The sequence below is a fragment of the Oratosquilla oratoria genome, chromosome 18 (assembly GCF_046742065.1).
Source record: "Oratosquilla oratoria isolate Oo_2021 chromosome 18, ASM4674206v1, whole genome shotgun sequence".
In the NCBI taxonomy this organism is placed as follows: Eukaryota; Metazoa; Arthropoda; class Malacostraca; order Stomatopoda; family Squillidae; genus Oratosquilla; species Oratosquilla oratoria.
The window spans coordinates 38,216,106-38,238,329 of record NC_134794.1 but is presented as its reverse complement, the minus strand read 5'-3'; the positions used below and the strand labels follow the sequence as shown (position 1 = coordinate 38,238,329).

Genomic DNA, 22,224 nt, shown 5'->3' with positions numbered 1-22,224 from the left:
TGGCAAGTTGACTTATGAAAGACAACCAGCCATCAGCGCAGATAGGGAAGCAATAAGATTTAATGTGGAAGCAAGAAAAATCCTATGAAAATCACCCAGAAGTGAAAAGCTTCAAGGCTTACCGGAAGAAGCGCCAAAATCCCCCAAAATGCACGGTCTACCCAAAGTGCACAAGGTGGGCATCCCTATGAGACCCATACCATCAGGGATCGGGAGCACTCCTCATGAACTAGCAAAATGTTAGGCAAAACCCTTATCTAAAACCATGGGTTCCATTAGTGGGACACACTTAACTCATCCGAACTATTCCAAAGTATATGACGAGAAATTAGCTAGTTTTGATGTAACAGCTTTATTTACCAATGTCTCTGTTGATAATGCACTGGATGCACTTAATCTCAATGTGTGTTAAGTTTGGATATTTTATCTTTAACAACACCGAATTTAAACAAACAAAAAGTCTTGCAATGGGAAGCCTAGTATTGATTATTTTGGCCTGTCTGTTTATGGAGGTATTGTAAACAAATATATCAACATCATGGGAAGAGGTACCACTTGGCTAAGGTTCGTAGATGATATATTTATAATAATGGTGAAAGAAACCAATATTGAGAACAAGGTAAGGAGACTTAGCACAATTCATATGGACATCCAGTTCACAATTGAAAAAGAGAAAGAATGCAAACTGCCCTTTCTAGACACATTGATGCACAGAGGTCCCAATCATTTAAGGTTTTTGGTATACAGAAAACCCACCAATAAAGACGATTTTATTTACTTTTTCTCAGCTGTAAACGAGTCAAAACTGGTGTCTTAATAGGTTTCTTCCTTAGAGCCTACCGTATATGCAGCAAAGAGCTCCTTGAAGACGAAATATCATACATTAGAAACACATTAAAAAACTTGAAATACCCAGGAGGCCTGATTAACAAAACAAAAAGCAAAGCAAAGAGAATCCACAAAAAATCAAACACCCAGACCAATGGACCAAATGTCCAGGCATCCTGGTCAAATGACGGTGCAGTGACAAAAGATCATGTCACACCACTTTTTATAATAGTATCTAAATCTACAAAAACTGAGGATATGGATAAATATTTATTGAAAGGTAGGATAAACATTGCTAAGCCATCCTCAAATAAAATAGGAAGAATATTTAAAGACCACACTAATAATCACAACAACCCCAATGTGATTTATCACATTCCCTGTAGCAGCTGTCTCTTAGCATACATAGGTGAATCAGGTTGAGGGATTGAAAAGACATTGAGTGAACACAAAAAAATTATACAAGAGCACACAGGACATCCAACTCCCTGGTTCACACAAAAAAATTATATAAGAGCAAACAGGACATCCAACTCCCTGGTTCGCCACCTCTAACACTAATAACCTACCTGATTGGAACAAAGTCAAGATTTTACATAAGGGATTAGAAAAGAAAATGAGAAAGACAGTTAAAGCTGCACATATAAATATCTAATTAAACAACAACGATAGAGAATGGTTTATATGCCTTTCCGGAACAGCAAGTCTCTTAATAATCAACGCTCTGGAAAAAACCTGACGCTCAAAGCTTGATGAGTTCCTCCCACTACAGGTATAAATTTTGGGATCAAAATATATTGTAGTGAGTCCTCCAAAGAAAGTCATAGGCACCGAAACATTAGGACAATAAATTTATTCTTAGCCCATCTTAGTTTACCATTCCCCACCTATCACTCTCTCATATATATATATATATACATATATATATATATATATATATATATATATATATAGACATATGTACATGTGTAGGGGCACCACTCAGGTGCTGCACTGACCTGTTTCTGGATGGGCCACACATATCTCACACAGTTACTTCATTTCTTGGGAAACACAACCATTCTGTGATGACTGCTTAGTCCCCCAAACAGTACAACACTTTCTATTAGTGTCCCAGTGTAGTGGACCTGTGATAGTAATACCTTTTCCATTGTTGCAGTGAGGATGGAATATTCTACATCCCACAGACACTTGAAAGGCAGGCTCTTTCCCTAGGACATGAGGTTCTCATGTTTGTAGAGAACACTGGCCTTTTAGAAAAATTACAGCTCCTCTTTTCTTCTCCCTTTCTCTCCTTCTTTCCCTCTTCTATTCCTCTTTGTCCTCCCACCACTCTCACCACCTCTTCCTTCTCCTCCTCCGGCTCCTCTTCTCTTTTTCCTGTCCCTCCTCCCTCCTGTTCTTATTCCTTCTCCCTTCAGTTCCTTTCCCACACCACTCCTTTTCCTTTCATTACTCCATCTATATTTTTCTCCTTCCTCTTCCCACTCCTCTCTATCCTCCTCCTTTCCCCCTCCTTGATCCCTTCTCCTCTTACCCTTCCCTCTCACCCTCCTTCACACCTTTCTCATTTTCACTGTATCTTCCCTTTCTTTTCCTCTTGCTTCTCTCATCTCCTGCTTTCCCCCATTCTCTTCCCTGTCTCTTCTTTTCTTTGTCCCCTCTCCTTTCTTTTCTCCACACTAACCTCTCCATCCTCCTACTCACTCCCTCCTCCATCTCCACTGTATCAAGTTTGATCAACGTTTTTCTTTTTTCATGACAGTTAGTGAGTATACTAGAGAAGCTGGTGTGAGGACCTTGGAGCGAAAAATTGGAGCTGTTTGTCGTGCTGTGGCTGTGCAGATTGCAGAAAACATGGTAGAAGGTTAGTCAAAGCATAGTTTCTTGGGTATGCAGGTATGTTTTCATAATTTAAATAGTCTGTATATTTTATTATTATTATTATATATATGCTTTTGCTTTAGTCCTTAATCTAAATGTGAAGAGGATAGGAAGGGGAAGGTGGTTGTAGTGGGAAGGGCTAAGAAAATGACAGTGATGAATGAGGAAAATGGGGAAGAATTAAGAAAAGATGAGGTGAAAGCAGTGATTAAAATGATGAGAGCAGGACTACTGAAGAAGATATGGACTACTGAAGAAGATTAAAGTGGTATCCCATTACATGGATGAAGAGATGGTGAAAAAACTCGTAGAAACCATGATCTGTCTAAGGCTGGAATATGCACCAGTAGTATGGTCCCCACACAGAGTGAAGGACATAAGTAAGAGGAAGAGAATACAAAGGGCAGCAACCAACCTGGTCCCCAGCTTGATGGATAAACCATATGAGGAAAGGCTAAAAGTCTGCCAACTTTGAAAGATCAGAGAGAAGGTGGTGATATGATTACAGTATTCAGGTCACTAAAAGCGATAGATTACATTGATAGAAGAGATCCGATTAAAGATAGGGCTATAAGATGTCATGGAAGTAAATTAAGAAAGACCACATGTCAAAAGGATGTGAAGAAATACAGTTTTCCATATAGATGTATGAATATGTGGAATACCTTAGAAGGTCATATAGCCCAAGCTTAAACAGTACATGAGTTCAAATTTATGATAATTGGAAATCAAAGATTAACTTGGAACTATACATGAATTTGAGTCTAGGTATGTTAGAAAATTAGAGAATAGAGACAGGATCTATCAAGCATTTGTTCCTTTCCTGTAAACTACAATTAGGTAAAAGATCAATGTCATGCAGAGTGTCTAAAAAAGGGAGGTACGGTGATGGTGGACTGGTTGGTGAGAAATAGACATTTGGAAATGGATGCCAAGGGGAGAGTGTGCCGACAGCATTGTATGAGGCAGAAACATGGAACATAAGAGAGTAAGATTTTAAATGTGCTCGAGATCAAATAACTGAGAAGTATGGTAGGGGTTACTAGGCTGGATAGAGTGAGAAAGGAGGCGAGGAGGAGAGTCGGGGTGGAAAGGGAGTTTGGAGATAGGGTTGATGAAAGAGTATTGGGATGGTTTGGACACATGAAAAGAAAGAGTGAAGAAAGATCAGTAAAAGAGGTTTAGAAGGCAGAGGTGGAGGGAATGAACAAGAGGAGGAAACCAAGGATGAGATGGATGGATGGGGTAAAAGGGGCACTGAGAAAGAGGGGGAAGTCTGTTGAGGAAGGGAGAAGACAGAAGATAGGGGTGAGTGGAGAATGGTTGTGTACGTATGATGCTGTGATGCATGGAAGGGAGTGGGGGATAGGGGTGCTAGGGAGTGGTCATATAAGAACATAAGAATGAAGGAGACTGCAAGAGACCATGAGGCCTACACTAGGCAGTTCCATGTCCATTACCACCTCAAATCCCCATCCATAAAGTTGTCTAACCATTTCTTAAAATAACTTATAGTTTCAGCACTCCCTACATGGTTACTAAGTCTGTTCTATTCATTGGCCACCCTATTAGTAAACCAATTCTTGCCTATTTCCTTCTTAAATATAAATTTGTCCAGTTTTAATCCATTACTGTGAGTCCTACCTTGTCTTAATATGATGACCTTGTTTACATCACCCATGTTAAAGTCTTTTATCCACTGAAACACCTCTATTAGATCAATTTGCACTCTGTGCCTTTCCATAGAGTGTAAGCTAAGGTGCCTAAGCCTCTTTTTGTAAGGTAAATTTCTGAGCCCATGCATCCTTTTGACCATTCTCCTCTGTACTGATTCTAGTGAAATTATGTCCATTCTATAAGACGGAGACCAAAACTGTATCGCGTAGTCAAGGATGGGTCTAACTAACTCTAGATGGAGTTTGCACTTCTATTTGTAACCTCCCTAGCAATGAAACCTAATGCTCTGTTTGCTGTATTCCTGGCGCTAATGCACTGTTTCCTGGATTTAAGGTTAGGACTCACTAGAACTCCCAAGTCTCTCTCACATTCAGTTTTCTTTAAAAATGCGTTATCTAAGCTGTATTTATTTTCAGGGTTGTGTAGCCCTACATTTTATATATGATACACTTTGAGATTCTATCATGACATTTTTGTCATTTTGAATTGGGCCTATCCTTTCCTTATTTTATTCATAGTTACATTTTGCTGTGTGCATATTCTTTTTAATCAGTTTTGCAATATTGTTATATATGGATCTAAGGTATGTTCCCCATTTTTTATTCTTACGTAAAGTCCTCTTTTCATTCTGATCTCGTGTTTCAGCCTGTCTGTCATCCATTTGGGAGCATTACTATTCTTCCATATTGACTTGAGGGGAATAAATTTATTTTATGCATTTAGAATTAAATCTGTTAGGTTACTATACATTTCGTCCAAATCGCTGACCTGGCTGTTGACCCCACACCTGCAAGTGACTGGACCCAAGGTATGCGTACCCTCCGTGACCCAACTCCTGACAGCACTAATGATGTCCGGACTGACCACGTCACAGCCCCCTGGGTCGGTCCCGTAAGTGATCAAATGTCTCAAATAGCCTCTCATCTTGTCAAAATTGGCTCTCCTGAAGTCCGGTACTTGAACGTTATTCATACTTTTTAATTCTTCCCAAATAATATTAAATCTTATTTCTTGATGATCGCTAGACTATCTCCCATTTTTACGTTACTTGTTCATTCCCAGGTTTTGAATATTAAAAAAGACTTTCCATTTCTTCATTATTCCTGTGGTTCCTCTTAGTCAACTTCTTCAAAGAATTTCTTCAGCCCTTAATAATCTGCTTTCCCAAAATTCAGTCTGCCTTGCCAGTGTGATTCACTCCTTGGTTCAATTTTCTTATCCTACAGCTGAAATTCAGTTATCAAGGAACTGATGATGTCTGGCTCTGTGATTAGTAGCAGATCTAATCTTGTGGGAATGTCTTCTCCTCTTACCCAAGTCCCTTTCATTACCCACTTGTTCATTGTGTTCTCCATCACTGTACTTACAGGGTATTTCCTCAGGAATCTGCCTTGCTACTTGCTTCACATTCTTCTCAGTTGACCTCACTGCAATTAAAATTGCCAAGAAGGACCAAAATTGCTCCTTTTTTCATCATTTTCTCTGTCTCTTCTCCAGGTTTATCTATTATTCTGCCACTGTAGATATTTTTTGGGGGTAGTTTGGTTTCCACTAAGCACAAAATATCAGGCTCCTTTATCCTTGAATTGTCACTTATCTCCAACCTAACAGATAGTAAACCATTAGCATACACTACTTTAAGCTTCCTTGTAGTGATTCCAGTGTAATACTGCCATCCTGTTTTTTCAAAACCATTTACTCATGTTTTGATTGACAGCTTTCATTACCCACTGGTTCATTGTGTTCTCCATCACTATACTTACAAGGTATTTCCTCGGGAATCTGCCTTGCTACTTGCTTCACATTCTTCTCAGTTGACCTCACTGCAATTAAAATTGCCAATAAGGACCAAATTGCTACTTTTTTGATGGTTTCCTCTGTCTCTTCTCCAGATTTATCTATTATTCTGCCACTGTAGATAATTTTTTGGGGAGTTTGGTTTCCACTAAGCACAAAATATCAGGCTCCTTATCCTTGAGTTGTCATTTATCTCCAACCTGACAGATAGTAAACCATTAGCATATGCTACTTTAAGCTTCCATGTAGTGATTCCAGTGTAATACTGCCATCCTGTTTTTTCAAAACAATTTACTCATGTTCTGATTGATAGTTAAAAAAAAAAAGCTTCTATAAGCTTTCATTTCTTTGCATGTTTACCTTTATTTGCGTCTTTCCTAATCCAAATATTTTTTAACTTTTCTTATTTATGCTAACTCCCAAAACTTTATAATCACTTCATTCGCTATGGCTTTTGATTTGAATTTTATTTTTGTTGGACACAAGCCATTTCTTTTGTACCAATCTAATCTAACTATGTTATCAATCTGATCTATTACATCTGAGTCATTCCCCAGAATCATAGAGTTAATTTCCCTAACCTTTTTCATTTTATGTTCCTAGTATACCTTCCAATAGGTGATGTGGTCTTCTTGTCAATCAAAGACTATGACAAGTGATATCACCCACATATCTGACAAGATTTTTTTTTTTATAACTTTCACTATTCCCTCTTACATATCAGTTTCTCTTCTCTGTTTCTCCATGATTTCTTTAAAGAGATCATTGCCACCTGAGAGGAGATTGTTAAATGTAAATGAAGGCAAAATTTGTAAAGTAATGAGATATACAAGGGATGAAGATGGTAGAGAGTTGGAGGAAGTGTAGAGCTTAAGTAAGGTCACATGTAGTAGGGAATTATGAAGTGGGGTTAGAGGTGAATTATAGAGTAAGGAATGCAAGTGAATGTGTGGATGAAATGAAATATGGCATCAGAAATAGATATCTGGGGTTGAACACAAAGAGAAGACTGTATGAAGGAGTGATTGTGCCTATGACACTTCATGGAGTAAAAATATGGATTTTGGAGGCAGTACAACCCTAAACATGTTTGTGAAAAAGAGTTTAAGAAGTATGAAGGGCACAGGTGAGCATGGATAGAGTGAGAAATGAGAAGAGACAAAGAGTAGGGGGTGGGAAGAGAGCTGGTAGATAGAGTCAATCAAAGAATATTAGGATGTTTTGGACAAATGGAAAGAATGAGCCAAGTAAGACCACCAAAGAGTGTGTGGAAGGCAGATGTGGATTGAATAAATTTGAATGGAGAACTGAGAATCAGGTGAATAGAGAGGGTGAAAGGGGTATAGGAAGTAAATTTGTCAACCCATGAAGAGAGAGGGGAAAGGAAAGGTATGAGAGTGGTTGTGGATGGATAAGGAAATATATTACCTCAGTTGGATTATGGTGGGAGTCACCATAGTGGAAGAAAACCAGCTTAGGTTATCTGGCTTTACTGTGGAGGTGTTGTGTATTGCTGCATTGCTTCTGACCCCAAGCAGTAGTTAGGGGATAGGAATGATCCTTTATTTATAAGAAGCTATGGAAATGACAAAAAAAAAAAAGGTATTTTGGATTAGTGTGGGATGGGTGAAGGGCAAATGTATGCATTGAATTGGCCACCCTCTTAAAAGGAGGAAAGGACCTTTTGGTACTGAATATATATGTGAAACTCAAGTCAAGTTATAACATTGATACATATTTGTGTTCATTTACACAGATGATGTAAAGCCTCAGGAGATGGATATAGAAAATAACAATGCAGAGGTTGAGGGAGAAGAGAAAGAAGAACTTCCAGAAATCAGTCTTGGTCAGCTGCAGGATCACCAGGAATTCCCTATTGTAGTTGATGAAAAGATGGTGCATGACATCCTTGGGGTAAGCATTTATCCTAAGATGATATCGCTAAAAACTCCTGTTGACACTGCAAAATTCATCAATGATAATACAGCCAAGTTCTGTTGTATTTGTAGAATTCAGTTTATAAGTTTCCCTTATATTGTAAATTTACATTATATTATATACATATATATACCAAAAGGCATTTTCCCCCATATAAATGGAGTTTGAGTCAAAGCATACAGCCATCCTATACCCACACCACAACCATCCAGTACTCATTTGTTGTCTTCCCAATATATCCACCTTCTATCACACTGCTCAGATGAAATGCAATGCAGCATGACATAGTACTTCCACAGTAGGACTGAACACAGTAGCTGGAGCTGGGTTACCCCCACCACTTCTTTGCATGGCACACACACAAACACATACAGCGGTCGGAGTAGGACATCCAAAAAGAGCTCTGCAGTGCTAAGCAGCACTTCAATGATAGAAAACTTCAAAACGGTGCTAGTTGTGTTTACAAAATGGAAAGGGAGTTGTGCACATTGAGTGACCAAAATGGAGTAGTCTTTGTATTTTTTAGTGCTGATTACTAAAAAAATGGAAGAAAACAGCAGTGAATTAAAGAAAAATGAACCAGCAAAGAGATGCCTGGATGTAAGTAGGGTGGAATTGCCACTGGGGGTAATTCCCAAAAGGACATGCTTAAATGAAACCCCGAAATCGTACCAAAGGTTTGAGAACCATGCATTTTCCAGTTTTGCAAGAGAAGGTGGAATTTTGGGTAGAGGGATAGAAATGGATATGGAGCCTAGGTACAAAAATATTGTGGGAAACAGGGATATTAATGATCTATTAGATGAAATAATTGAACTGAAAAGTGAGCACAGGGCAATGTATAGAGAAATAGCTCAACTAAAAAGCAAATGAAGAGACCAACAGGGAGCTTGACAAACTGAAAAAGGAACTGAATATGATCAAGGGAGAGAATGAAAGAACGAAAAATGAGGATATAAACAAAAATGAGGTCTTAAAAAAAGAAATGAAGAAGGAAATACAGGCAGTGACCGAGAAAGTGGAAGAGACTTTAATCTGATCTTTAGGGGATGACTTTTTCCTTCTGCATTTTACCCATTCTGTGCACTTCCTCTGTTTCCTTTTCTAATTCTTTCTCTTCATTTCGTACTTTTAGAATTTTTCCTGTCAATTCTTTCTTTTCTTTATCTCTCAGGAATGAAAGTTATGTTTTCCTTTAGACCATATATTACTATACACTTTTTTTCTGTTGTATCTCTTACTAGATTTTCTTTTTCTTTAATTACTTTAATGACTGCATCTTTGGCATTCTCCTGTAATTGTTGATGGATTATTTCTTTAAAAATTACCTTCTCTTTTTCTTGGTCTTTTTTCCATTCTTTCCTAAGTTGTAAATCTTTTTCTCCTATTTTTTTTGTTCAGTTTTCATTGCTTTTATCTGTTCATTTACCTATTTCTTTATGTTCTCAATGTTATTGTTTTTCAACCTTTCATTTTTGCATCCTAACTCAGCCAGTTCCTCTTTTGGTGCACTTACCTCTTCTTTATATTTCACTTCTATATTTTTTTTCTCGATTTGCCCTGTATAGCTCATTAGTCTCTTGAGAGGTACCTGAGAAGTATGATAGGGGATACTAGGCTGGATAAAGTGAGAAATAAGGTCAGGAGGAGAGCGTGGGTGGAAAGGGAGTTAGGAGATAGGGTTGATGGAAGAGTATTAGGATGGTTTGGACACATGGAAAGAATGAGTGAAGAAAGATTAGTAAAAGAGGTGTGGAAGGCAGAGGTGGAAGGAATGAACATGAGGGGGTGACCAAGGATGAGATGAATGGGGTAAAGGGGCATTGGGAAAGAGGAGAATGTCTGTTGAGGAAGGGAGAAAAATGAAGATAGGGGTAAGTTGAGAATGGTTGTGTATGGATGATGCTGTGATGCATGGAAGGGAGTGGGTTGGAGATGGGGGGGGTGGTGAGGGAATATACATGAATGATTTTTTGATGTAGCACAAAGGGATTTCTCCCAGTCTTCTCTTTTTCTGCATGAGGGGACAGAGAGGGGGTTGCGGATTAAATGAAGCGGCCTTGCTCTGAATGAGCTGTGTCTTGCTACACTGCTTCTGACCCAGGGCAGTGGGTGAGATGCAGGGATGACCCATCATCCAGGAGGAGCCAAGATAAGAGGGAGGGAGGGGGGTAAATGGGAGTGGAGTATGTGGGGATGGAATGGGTGGGAGTGGATTTTATGCCTTTGTTTTTTGGCTACCTCCCTTGTAAGGGAGAAAAGCCATTGGTATATGTATGTATGTATGTATTACTATTGTTATTATTTTTATTATTATTATTATTGTTATCATTATTATTATCATTATTGTTATCATTATTATTATTAATATTATTATTATTGATGGAGTGGTTGGGAAATGTGGAGTTCAAGGAAAGAATAGTAGAGGAGAGTTGATGGTGGAAATGTGTCTAGAAAGAGAGTTGATGATAGCAAATACAGTGTTTTGGGAAGAAAGTCAAGCATAAGTACACATGGGAGAGGGTGGTGGAGGGAAAGGTGGTAGATAGAGCTTTAATGGACTATGTAGTGGTAAATAGGATTATGATAGGAAGAGTTAGGGATGTACATGTGCTAAGGGGAGAGGGTGGGGGAATATCAGATCATTTTCTGGTGGAAGGTAAGTTGAGAGTGGAGGACAGATGGAGAAAGAGGAAAGGGACAAAAGGTAGGGAGGTGCTTAGAGTGAACTCTTTAAACGAAGAGGAAAAGGAGAAGGAGTACAAGAGGAAGCTGAAGGAGGAGTGGGAGGGAGTGAAGGATAGAGTGGAGGTAGGTGTGGAGGAGGAATGGGGATGGTTCAAGGAGGGAGTCACAAAGTGTGCAAAGATGGTGTGTGGAACAAGAAGGTCAGGAGGAAATAGAAGGAAGGGTAGTGAATGGTGGGATGAGGAAATGAAGAAGGTTGTAGAAGAGAAGAAGCGAGCTTACACAGATTGGTTACAAAATAGGACGAGGGAGTCATATGAGACGTACAAAGAAAAGAAAAGAGAAGTAAAGAAAAAGGTAAAGGAGGCAAAGAGGAGAGCAGATGTAAAATGGGGTAAGAGTATGACAGAAAATTTTGAAAGTAATAAAAAGATGTTTTGGAAAGAAATTAAGAGAGGAAGAGGAGGCAAATCAAGTAGAGAAGAAAAGGTAAAAGGTGCAGATGGAGAGATGATAATGGAGGAGAAGGCAGTAAGGGGAAGATGGGCAGAATATTTTAGGGAGTTGCTTAATGTGAAGGAGGATAGGGAGGGAAAGAGAGCTGCAGTGGGAAATGCTAAGAAAATGACTGTGATGAGTGAGGATAATGGAGGAGAAATAAGGAAGGATGAAGTGAAGGCAGTTGTTAAGATGATGAGAGCAGGTAAGGCACCTGGTCTGGATGGATGCCATGCAGAATGTCTTAAAAAAGGAGGTATAGTGATGGTGGACTGGTTGGTGAGGTTATTTAATGTTTGCTGGAGAGAAGGTAGAGTGCCAGAGGACTGGAGGAGTGCTTGTATAGTTCTACTTTACAAGGGAAAGGGGGACAAGTGTGAATGTAGTAGTTTCAGAGGGATTAGCTTGTTAAGTGTAGTTGGGAAGGCTTATGGGAGGATCTTGATTGAGAGGATTAGGAGAGGAACAGAGGGAGTAATTGGTGAGGAACAGTGTGGATTTAGGACAGGTAGAGGTTGTGTAGATCAGATTTTTGTGGTAAGACAGATATGTGAGAAAGCTATAGGAAAGGGGAAGGATGTTTTTTGGGCCTTTATGGATCTGGAAAAGGCTTACGACAGGGTAGACAGAAAGGCACTGTGGGAGGTTATGCGGATATACGGGATAGGAGGAAAGCTTTTCGGAGCTGTCAAGAGTTTTTATGAGAGTAGTAGAGCTTGTGTCAGGATTAGAAATGGAGAGAGTGAGTGGTTTGAGGTAAAGGTGGGACTTCGTCAGGGATGTGTTATGTCACCCTGGCTGTTCAACTTATACATGGATGGGGTAGTGCGAGAGGTAAATGCAAGGGTAGTGGGTCAGGGATTGGAGATGGTTAAAGAAAATGGAGAAAAGTGGGAGGTGAGCCAGCTGTTGTTTGCGGACGACACTGCGCTTGTGGCAGGATCGGAGGAGGGATTGAGGAAGTTGGTGACAGAGTTTGGGAGAGTGTGTGATAGAAGAAAGCTGAAGATAAATGTGGGTAAAAGTAAGGTGATGAGATGTACAAGGGGTGAAAGTGGAAGTAATCTGGAAGTGAGCATTAGGGGAGAGCAACTGGAGGAAGTGGATAGTTTTAGATATTTGGGTGCAAATGTGGCAGGAAAAGGTGGAGTGAAGGAGGAGGTAGAATGTAGATTGAGAGAAGCGAGTAAATGCCTTGGTGGATTAAAAAGTGTAATGAGGAATAGAAATTTGGGAATGGATGCTAAGAGGAGACTGTATGAAGGAGTGATTGTGCCAACAGCACTGTATGGAATAGAAACATGGAACATAAGAGAGGAAGAGAGAAGGAACTTGAATGTGTTTGAGATGAAGTGTCTGAGAAGTATGATGGGGGTTACTAGCCTAGATAGAGAAATGAGGAGGTGAGGAGGAGAACAGGGGTGGAAAGGGAGCTGGGAGATAGGGTTGATGAAAGAGTATGAGGATGGTTTGGACACATGGAAAGAATGAGTGAAGAAAGACTAGTAAAGGAGGTATGGAAGGCAGATGTGGAGGGAGTGAACATGAGGGGACGTCCTAGGATGAGATGGATGGATGGGGTGAGGGGGGCTTTGGGGAAGAGGGGAATGTCTGTTGAGGAAGGACGGGAGAGGACAGAAGACAGGGGTGAATGGAGAATGGTTGTATATGGAAAATGTTGTGATGCATGAGGTGGAATGGACGGGGGAATGGGGGGTGAGGTAGTGTGTGTGAGCAAAAATTTTGACGCAGCCCGAAGGGATTTCTCCCCGTCCTCTCCTTTATGTGGGGGGACGGAGAGGGGGGGTCGCCAATTTAATGAAGCGGCCTTGCTGTGGATGTGCTGTGTCTTGCGACACTGCTTCTGACCCAGGGCAGTGGACAGGGTGCAGGGATGACCCGTCATCTAGGAGGTGCTAAGATGGGAGGGAGGGTGGAGGGGTGTGGAGTGTTTTTGGGGATGGAATGGGTGGGAATGATTTTATGCCTTGTCCTTTTTGGCTACCTCCCTTGTAAGGGGGAAAAAGCCTTGGTATATGTATGTATGTATGTATGTATGTATTATTATCATCAATATTCTTTTATAAAGAGAAATATTACACCAAGTGGCCAAACTAAAACCTCTCTAAGCACAAATAATATAAATGTGTAACAAAGGGTGCATCCTGCAGCCATTTTATGGATTATCCAAGGAATCTGTTTTGTGTCCACTAATCAGGTAGTCTGCTTTACCAGCAGCAACTATTATTTCATATTTATGCACCCACCCCAGTTATCACTTCATATAAACACAGCTCACCAAATACATCATAATAATTGCCCCAGCAGTATTTTACTTAAATATGTATTATAATTTATCTCCACTACCCCTTATTTCACCCATACATACACACATCACAAAACAAGCATTTACAATTGACTGCCAAATTCTGTACTTGACCAAACTCCCTCCAGAAATCAACTCAGTAGAACTGTTACTCCCAAGATGAGCTAAAGTTACATAGGCACATCTACATTAACATCACCACACCTTATTAAAACAGTTCCAGCACAGAATCAGCCCGTCAACAGTTGCCCCAAGAGCAACACAAAATCTTTTCACCTAGTGACTTACAAACTGAACTGTTGGACATAGCCAGATTCCAGGGGGTCATGGTTATGTTGTAAGAGAGACTTGGGGCAACAGATTGATTTATTCACTTTTAAGTATTGGTGAGATTACATACTTGTACATTTCAGTACATTGTAATTTCTCTCTCTACAGCCACCCATCTTCCAAAGTGGATTAGCTGGGCGAGTTAGTGTTCCTGGGGTTGCAGTTGGCCTTGCTTGGACACCAGTAGGTGGAGAGGTGTTGGTAGTTGAGGCATCTCGATCTGATGGAGACCCAGGCCTTATTCTCACAGGCCAGTTGGGTTCTGTCATGCAAGAATCAGCAAAAATTGCACTGTCCTGGGTTCGGCAGAATGTTAAACAGGTATGTATCTTATTTTACATTTACATTAGCATTAAGATGTACTAGAGAAGCCAAGTGGAGAGTGGATGTGAAGTGGGGTAGATATTTGTCTAAGAATTTTGAAAGAAATTTTAAAGGGTGCAAAGGTATGTCTTGTAGAGATGAGAGATAAAAGGAGATACACAGTTGCTAATGGAAGACAGAGTTGTGAGAAGCAGACGGGCAGAATATTTCCAGAAGTTGATTGTAAAAGGACAACGGAGGTATGAATGTGGCAGTGGAACAGATTAAAATAATATGGGTAAGGAAAATGATGAGACTATTACAAAAGAGGAGATATGTACAAATAGAATTGAGAGAAATGAAAGCTGGAAAGGCACCTCAATTTAATGGATCAATCAATCCATTGCCCAGGTCTCTTCTTTCTTGTAGAATACCTGCAGCCTTCAGGTAACTAGCAATGGTATCTAGATGTGACCACAAGTAGCTCAAGATTGTGTTGTTGTGAAATAGTGTGGGGCACTAGTATGAGGTGTTCTGCCCTCAGTGTGGTGATTACATCTATGGCAGTTTCAATCTGTGGCCAGGCCTATTCTGTGTTGGTACTGTTTCATTAGACAGTACCTTCGATAGAATTCAAGCATGCCCATGAATCTTCTGATAACTCGTTTTGTCTTAGGGACCTTGAATTCCATTATATGCTTCGCCCTGGCTTCTAATGGTGTGATGTGATTTTGGCTGATTTGATGTCCAATGGTGCTCTTCCCAAAGGCACTCCTTTGACTAGCCAATTTACAAGGCACCAAAAATACATACCACTATTTCTCATTTCAAATGGGGTCACTTTGTGTTGAAAGTGCCCTTATGGGGTAACAAAAGCAGATATTTCAGTAGCTCTGCTTGTAAGAGGGATCTGATGATATCCCTTCATCAAATTTATCTTCAATAAAAACTTCACAGCAGCAACTTCCTCAGTGAGATCTATTCTGGGTAGAGGGTAAAGGTCTGTTTTTGTGACTACATTCACCTTTCTGTAATCAATACATAGTCTCCATTTACCTCCAGGTTTTGGTACTAACACAGCTGGTGAAGCCCAAGGACTGGTACTAGGTTCCATTAATCCTTGATCAATAAGCTACTTCACTTCTTTCTCCATAATCCTCTTCTTCTAGGGTGACAATCTGTAAGGGGTCTGCCTCACTGGCTTGGCTCCATCTTCTAAGATGACGTTGTGTGATGTGGCTTGAGTAACAGTGAGGCATGTGGAAAATATCTCGGCATTTTTGCAGAGGAGCACCTGGACTTCTTCATGCACCCCCCTGATGACAAAGATCCCTCTAATGCTACACTTATGTCTGACCTGTCCAAATCATAAAAGAATTTTAGATTCCTTAAATCTGAATCAAAGTTTCCATCTGCTTGCACCATCTCAATCACACTAACTGCTTCTTCCTCCACACTCCCATGATACTCTTCTAAGAGGTTTATGTGTGCTTGTTGCACACCTGATCTCCTCATTAGGTTTCTTATTATATAGTTGTTACTGCCCCTTCTCTCAAGCACCCTGAATGGTCACTCATATTTTGGATACAGTGAATTTCAATGGGATACTATTAATACATAATCTCCAACATTGAATTCCCTTTTAAGTGTTTTCCTACCATAATAATTACCTTTGTAAACCTCTTGGTAGCTAATGCTGCCCGCAAGATTTTGGCCCGGAGTGAAGGGGTTAATCAAGAGATCTCTTCTGTCAGTGCAATCTGTCCCCTATAGTGACCTGAATACTTTAATCATATGACCTCTTTCTCTTTGATCTTTCTTCCTTCTTCCAGGCTTTCTCTTTCCTGTTGCTCTGTGATCTCTTTAAAAGTTACTTTATTTCCCCTATCCACATTTGTTGTTGGCCTATCCTCTTTCTTTCATGGTGTTTAGATTTTTCTCTCTCATTTATCAAAGTTTCATTCTCCCTTCTCAATTTATCAATCTCCATTTTTTTTAGCCAGGTGTGTGTTTGTATTTAAAATATGAAATTCAGGTATAATGGGTTTTGAAATAGATTGTACAGTTTGAATGATAAAAATAGAAAATGCATACTGGAGAAATATAATTTTAAAATCATAACCTTAGAGGTGTGTCCATATGATGAACAAAATATTGATGTATGAAATTGGTAATATTGTACTAAATACATAGTCCATTATTTGTATGAAATGATTTTAGTAAAAAAAAGTCATAATTAAATTATGGAAAAAATTCTATGGTACATTGTGATTTTGATCTTTATGTTTATGTATGTTGATATAAATATATTTTACAAGGTCAAATGAATACTTAAAAGGTTAAAGTTTCCCTATATATTTTATTCAGTTATTACCTTTAGATGTACAGATTATGGTACTTTAGTCACTTGTCAAATACCATGATCCAACCATTGTTACTTCATTAGGATGGTTTACAGCAAAAATTGGTACTTAATAAAGAGCAGCTTTTGTAATTTTGTGTAAAAGAAGAATATGAGGATGTTATACTTAATTAAACCTTGCATTTCTAGTTTGGTATAGATGCAGACTTGAGCAAGGCTGGTGAGATCCACATGCATTTCCCAGTTGGAGCCATAAGCAAAGATGGTCCCTCAGCAGGAGTCACTATCATCACAGTTCTTGTGTCCCTTCTTTCTGGGAGGTGTGTCAGACCTGATGTAGCTATGACTGGAGAAATCACATTAAATGGTATTGTGCTTCCGGTAAGGATTTTTAGGAATTTAACTTCATAGTGTTATGTGATGGATACTTGGTTCAGTGTAACTTAGATGAGACATATCAGTGCTCAGTAGATTTTGTTTTTCAGATCCTGCAAGTTGTATTGAACTCTAATGATTCATAATTCTTTTGAAAATGTACCTCAGAAATTAATCAAAGTATTTTGCTTTAATAAATCTGCTTAGCTACAGTGGTAAGAACAGATCATAGTTTCTAAGCATAAAAGTTCCACATATTTAATTGTGAGGATGCAGTGAGTAGAAAATCTTTGCAAAAGTATGATAGTGTAATAGACTACCAAATTCTGAACTCCACCAAACTCACCCCAGAAATTAACTTAGAGATATCACTCCCAAGACAAAGAACAGATGCTGACCACCATTTTCTGATCTTCTATCCACTGCATGTTACCTCATGTCACACCATCACCCTAAATGTGTGATGCCATGCATTAAAAAACAAAAACAAAAAACAGATGCTGACAATCATTTTCTGATCTTTCTTCTATCCACTGCATGTTACTTCATGTCACACATGTGTAATGCCATGCATTTAAAAAAAAAAAGGTAAATCAGGTGAGTTCTTTAAGCACTTAATTCTGACAGCACCATTGGAGTGGCTGAGGGGAGGGGGAGCTTGACTCATTATTGGAGGGCTCAATTTGAGCCCCTCCCCAAAGCCCCCCCTTGACACTGCTACTGTATTAGAGACATATACTGTACTGTATATGATAGGTATGGGGTAGTGCGAGAGGTAAATGCAAGGGTAGTGGGTCAGGGATTGGAGATGGTTAAGGAAAATGGAGAGAAGTGGGAGGGGAGCCAGCTGTTGTTTGCGGATGACACTGCGCTTGTGGCAGGATCAGAGGAGGGATTGAGGAAGTTGGTGACAGAGTTTGGGAGAGTGTGTGATAGAAGAAAGCTGAAGATAAATGTGGGTAAAAGTAAGGTGATGAGATGTACAAGGGGTGAAAGTGGCAGTAATCTGGAAGTGAGCATTAAGGGAGAGCAACTGGAGGAAGTGGATAGTTTTAGATACTTGGGTGCAAATGTGGCAGGAAAAGGTGGAGTAAAGGTGGAGGTAGAATGTAGATTGAGAGAAGCGAGTAAATGCCTTGGTGGATTAAAAAGTGTAATGAGGAATAGAAATTTGAGAATGGATGCTAAGAGGAGACTGTATGAAGGAGTGATTGTGCCAACAGCACTGTATGGAGCAGAAACATGGAACATAAGAGAGGAAGAGAGAAGGAGCTTGAATGTGTTTGAGATGAAGTGTCTGAGAAGTATGATTGGGATTACTAGGCTAGATAGAGTGAGAAATGAGGAGGTGAGGAGGAGAACAGGGGTGGAAAGGGAGTTGGGAGATAGGGTTGATGAAAGAGTATTAGGATGGTTTGGACACATGGAAAGAATGAGTGAAGAAAGACTAGTAAAGGAGGTATGGAAGGCAGATGTGGAGGGAGTGAACATGAGGGGACGTCCTAGGATGAGATGGATGGATGGGGTGAGGGGGGCTTTGGGGAAGAGGGGAATGTCTGTTGAGGAAGGACGGGAGAGGACAGAAGACAGGGGTGAATGGAGAATGATTGTATATGGAAGATGTTGTGATGCATGAGGTGGAATGGACGGGGGGATGGGGGGTGAGGTAGTGTGTGTGAGCAAAATTTTGACGCAGCCCGAAGGGATTTCTCCCCGTCCTCTCCTTTATATGGGGGGACGGAGAGGGGGGGTCGCCGATTTAATGAAGCGGCCTTGCTGTGGATGTGCTGTGTCTTGCGACACTGCTTCTGACCTAGGGCAGTGGACAGGGTGCAGGGATGACCCGTCATCTAGGAGGTGCTAAGATGGGAGGGAGGATGGAGGGGTGTGGAGTGTTTTCAGGGATGGAATGGGTGGGAATGATTTTATGCCTTTTCCTTTTTGGCTACCTCCCTAGTAAGGGGGAAAAAGCCTTGGTATATGTATGTATGTATGTATGTATATGATATTACTACCACCATTGACATGTAAAAGTTATGCAGCCATAATTAGGTAGATTTTATGATAATTTCATTTCTGTCCATTTTTTCTTTTGTATTGCAGGTTGGTGGTATAAAAGAGAAAATATTAGCTGCTCATCGAGCTGGCCTTACAATTGTGATCATCCCAGTTGGGAATAAAAAGGACATCAGTGAGCTTCCAAAGTCTGTCCTTGTGAGTCATTAAGAAGTTTGTTCAAATATTTGTTCATTGTATCTAAAGTAGGTGTCATTTATCTCAAAACTGAGTGTTCCCTTCAGTTTTATATTTTAACACTGCATTTCTGTAGTTTTACATAAAAGGAACTCTCCTCTTCAGGAGGAGGGAGGCCAAGTCAAATAATACACTGACTACATGCACAATTAAAACCAATGTAAAAACATTCTCCATCCCCATCCCTCATGAATGAAGATTCATCACTATCCCCTGCCATACTACCTGGTTTTAAAGGCTAGGTACAACTTTTCCTCATCGGGGCTTAACAACTGAAGCTAGTCTACCCCCATTGCTTCCTCATATGGCAATGCCCTTCCTCATCCTCTCAAAATAATTGATGAAGCAAATGAGAACATCCATTCACGCCACATCATCCTTTCATATATTCACCCCTGTCATTTGCACTCTTTCCCCAGTTTGACAGACAACCAATCAATCAATCCATTGCCCCAGGTCTCTTGCAAGAAACCCAGGTAACTTCCACTAGCCACCAGACTGGCCCATAACTCACTCATGGAAGAAATATTGTGTAGTTGCCTGGGTATGGCTAGGGTGGGGCAGTGTATGTTGAGGTGTTGAGTGTTGTTGTTGTTGTTGTCGTTCCCTAGACTGTCTGTCCGAGCAGTCCCGTCTCCCCAAGGAAGGCCACAGCCGAGACTGGGTTTTCCCACAAATCCTTTATAGAGTGTATGTTGTGTTGTTTGCGTGCATGATTGTGTATAATGCAGTCTTCCATTATGTGTTGTATGGTATGGGGTGAAGTGTTACATCCTGGGCAGCTGTTCACAACACGGTCGTCCAGCCTCCTCTGGTAGCTTAGAAGTGCTGGGTGGTGACCGCATCGCAGTCTGGCCAAGTGGACTCTGTCCTTACGTGGGAGAGAGGATTCAGAAGGGTGGATATCAGGGGGTCTGGCATGCAGCAGTGTGTTGTCTTTCAGTGTGTTAATGGAGCGGTGAGTGATATGATTATGAATATGTTTCCGGAGGCTGGTATTTGGTGGTTGTGGAGGAAGAGAAGAGAGTATCTTTGTGTAATAAAGGTCTTTGGGTGTAGTTTTAATGTTTCTTGGTGTGTGTGGGTGTTCTGCTATGTAGTGTAACGGGTGTGATGTGTTTGTGGTGGCTGCAGCAAGTGTTTGTGTGCCTCTCATGTCGAGGTGTTCCTTGACTTTGAGGACTTTTGTTTCATGGTGTAAATGGTCTGTAGGTGATGTATTTGTGCAGCCTGTAATTGTAATAGGTCCTGGAGCTGCAACGTCTACGTCGTGGGACCACCCCCCAACCCCAAGAGTTGGGGGCCAAACAGCAGCATTTACCCCTGGCCATCAGCTCTACGCAGATGTTAAGTGTTTTGTGTGATGGTTGCATTTGGGTCTGTTTGTTTCTATACCCAGTCCAATTCTGGTACTTAGTACTGGATGGTGACCTGAACGCAAGCATGCTGGTGTGGTTCTTGCTTCTCTTGGGAAGGATTTCCTTGTGGGGCAGATGGAAAAGGGAGCTTGGTCAGTCATGAAGAGTTTCATTTGTTATCTGAGTTTGAATGTATGTTGTGGTAAGGTGGTAGGTTATTGTAAACTTGAAGTTTTTTTTTTCGGTTGTGTTTGTGTGATGTAATAAGGTGCGTCAGTCAAGTTGAAGGCCCTTGCATAAATTGTGTTCCTATCATTTGTATGTGGTGTTCTAAGGATGAGGTTCTAGTTTCTTTGTGCAAGTATTGTGTTGGGGTTGTTTGGGCTCATCCTGTCATTATTCTCAGTGCTCTTTTTTTGTACAGTATTTAATATTTTCCAGATTTTTGGGAACTATGCTGTAGAAGCATAATCAAGTGAGGTTCTCAAGAACTGTTTATATACTGTACTTAGAGTTTTCTTCCGTTGTAACAAAGCCTGTGCTTGTGATTTATTTGAATATGTTGATTTTCTTGTTGATTTTCACTTTCATTGTTAGATCTTTGATCTGTGGGCTGGAGGCCATGTATTAAAAGTGAGTTCCAGAAATTTTTGGGTCATTTGTTATGGAAAGTGTATTGGTGGTATAATTGGAAATGTGCTGGCTTCATATTCTCTTAGTTGTGGGTTTAAATACCACATTCCTCTCCAATTCTTACTGGTATTTGTTACCTGTCCCAAGAGTCCAAGTGCACAAGCCAATGGTAACTGCCCCAGCCAAAGCTACACACCTCCTAGCTTGTCACCTTCTTTCCAGTGGAAGGGTGTGGCCACTTAATTTTACTCTTGGATGTTTCTTGATTCATAAGTGTCTGGAGAAAGCAGTGTTACTGATGATTTCATGGGTGAAGTTTCCATTTTATTATTACTGAGATATTATTCTAGTTTGTCTAAATAAGCTTGAGTGTTCTTTGCTTCTATTTTGTAGTTGCTCTTCTGGGTTATTATCCTAAGGTCATCTACATAGATGAGTACTTTGGTATTGTATTCTGGATATGATGTTGGGAGATTACTTGTTTAGAAGTTGAATAGCACGAGTAAGAGTATTGCTTTATGGGGGACTTCCTTGAACAGTCTTTGGTCATGGAATTTTTGCTGTCATGGATTACTCTGCAATGTCTGCTTGCTTTGATAGCCATTTCTTGTTCTTGTGGATATGTCACCATTACCTTCTGATAGTATATGTCTGGGAATTTTATCACATGCCTTATTTATGTCTGTTGCTACCATAACCATTCTTTCTGGTGGTGTTTTCTTGCTGAATCCCTCCAACACTCATTAAGTGATTTTTATAAGAAGTGTGGTGGAATCCATGTTGGTTTGTGGAGGTGTGTAGATTTGTTGTTTCTGCTCCTAATCTTTCCATCAACTTGGTTATGGTAGAGAGTTGGCTTGTAGGGTGCTGAGTTTTCAGGTAGTCTGTCATGATCTGTCGTGTGTTTTGATTAATTGTTCCAAATCTGGCCACAATTGGAACAATCCTATTAATTCACTGCCAGTTTGCCTATT

The 22,224-nt window shown here is 40.2% G+C and overlaps 1 protein-coding gene across 1 annotated transcript in view; it reads left to right on the top strand.

Moving 5' to 3' along the window:
- LOC143035156 (lon protease homolog 2, peroxisomal-like) overlaps positions 1-22,224 on the top strand; it is an 83,733-nt gene that overhangs the window by 55,824 nt on the left and 5,685 nt on the right. Inside the window, exons 13-17 of the mRNA XM_076201789.1 lie at positions 2,594-2,695; positions 7,943-8,100; positions 14,075-14,287; positions 16,821-17,012; positions 19,110-19,220. Of these exons, the coding sequence (XP_076057904.1) occupies positions 2,594-2,695; positions 7,943-8,100; positions 14,075-14,287; positions 16,821-17,012; positions 19,110-19,220 (776 nt within the window). The remainder of the gene's footprint in view (positions 1-2,593; positions 2,696-7,942; positions 8,101-14,074; positions 14,288-16,820; positions 17,013-19,109; positions 19,221-22,224) is intronic.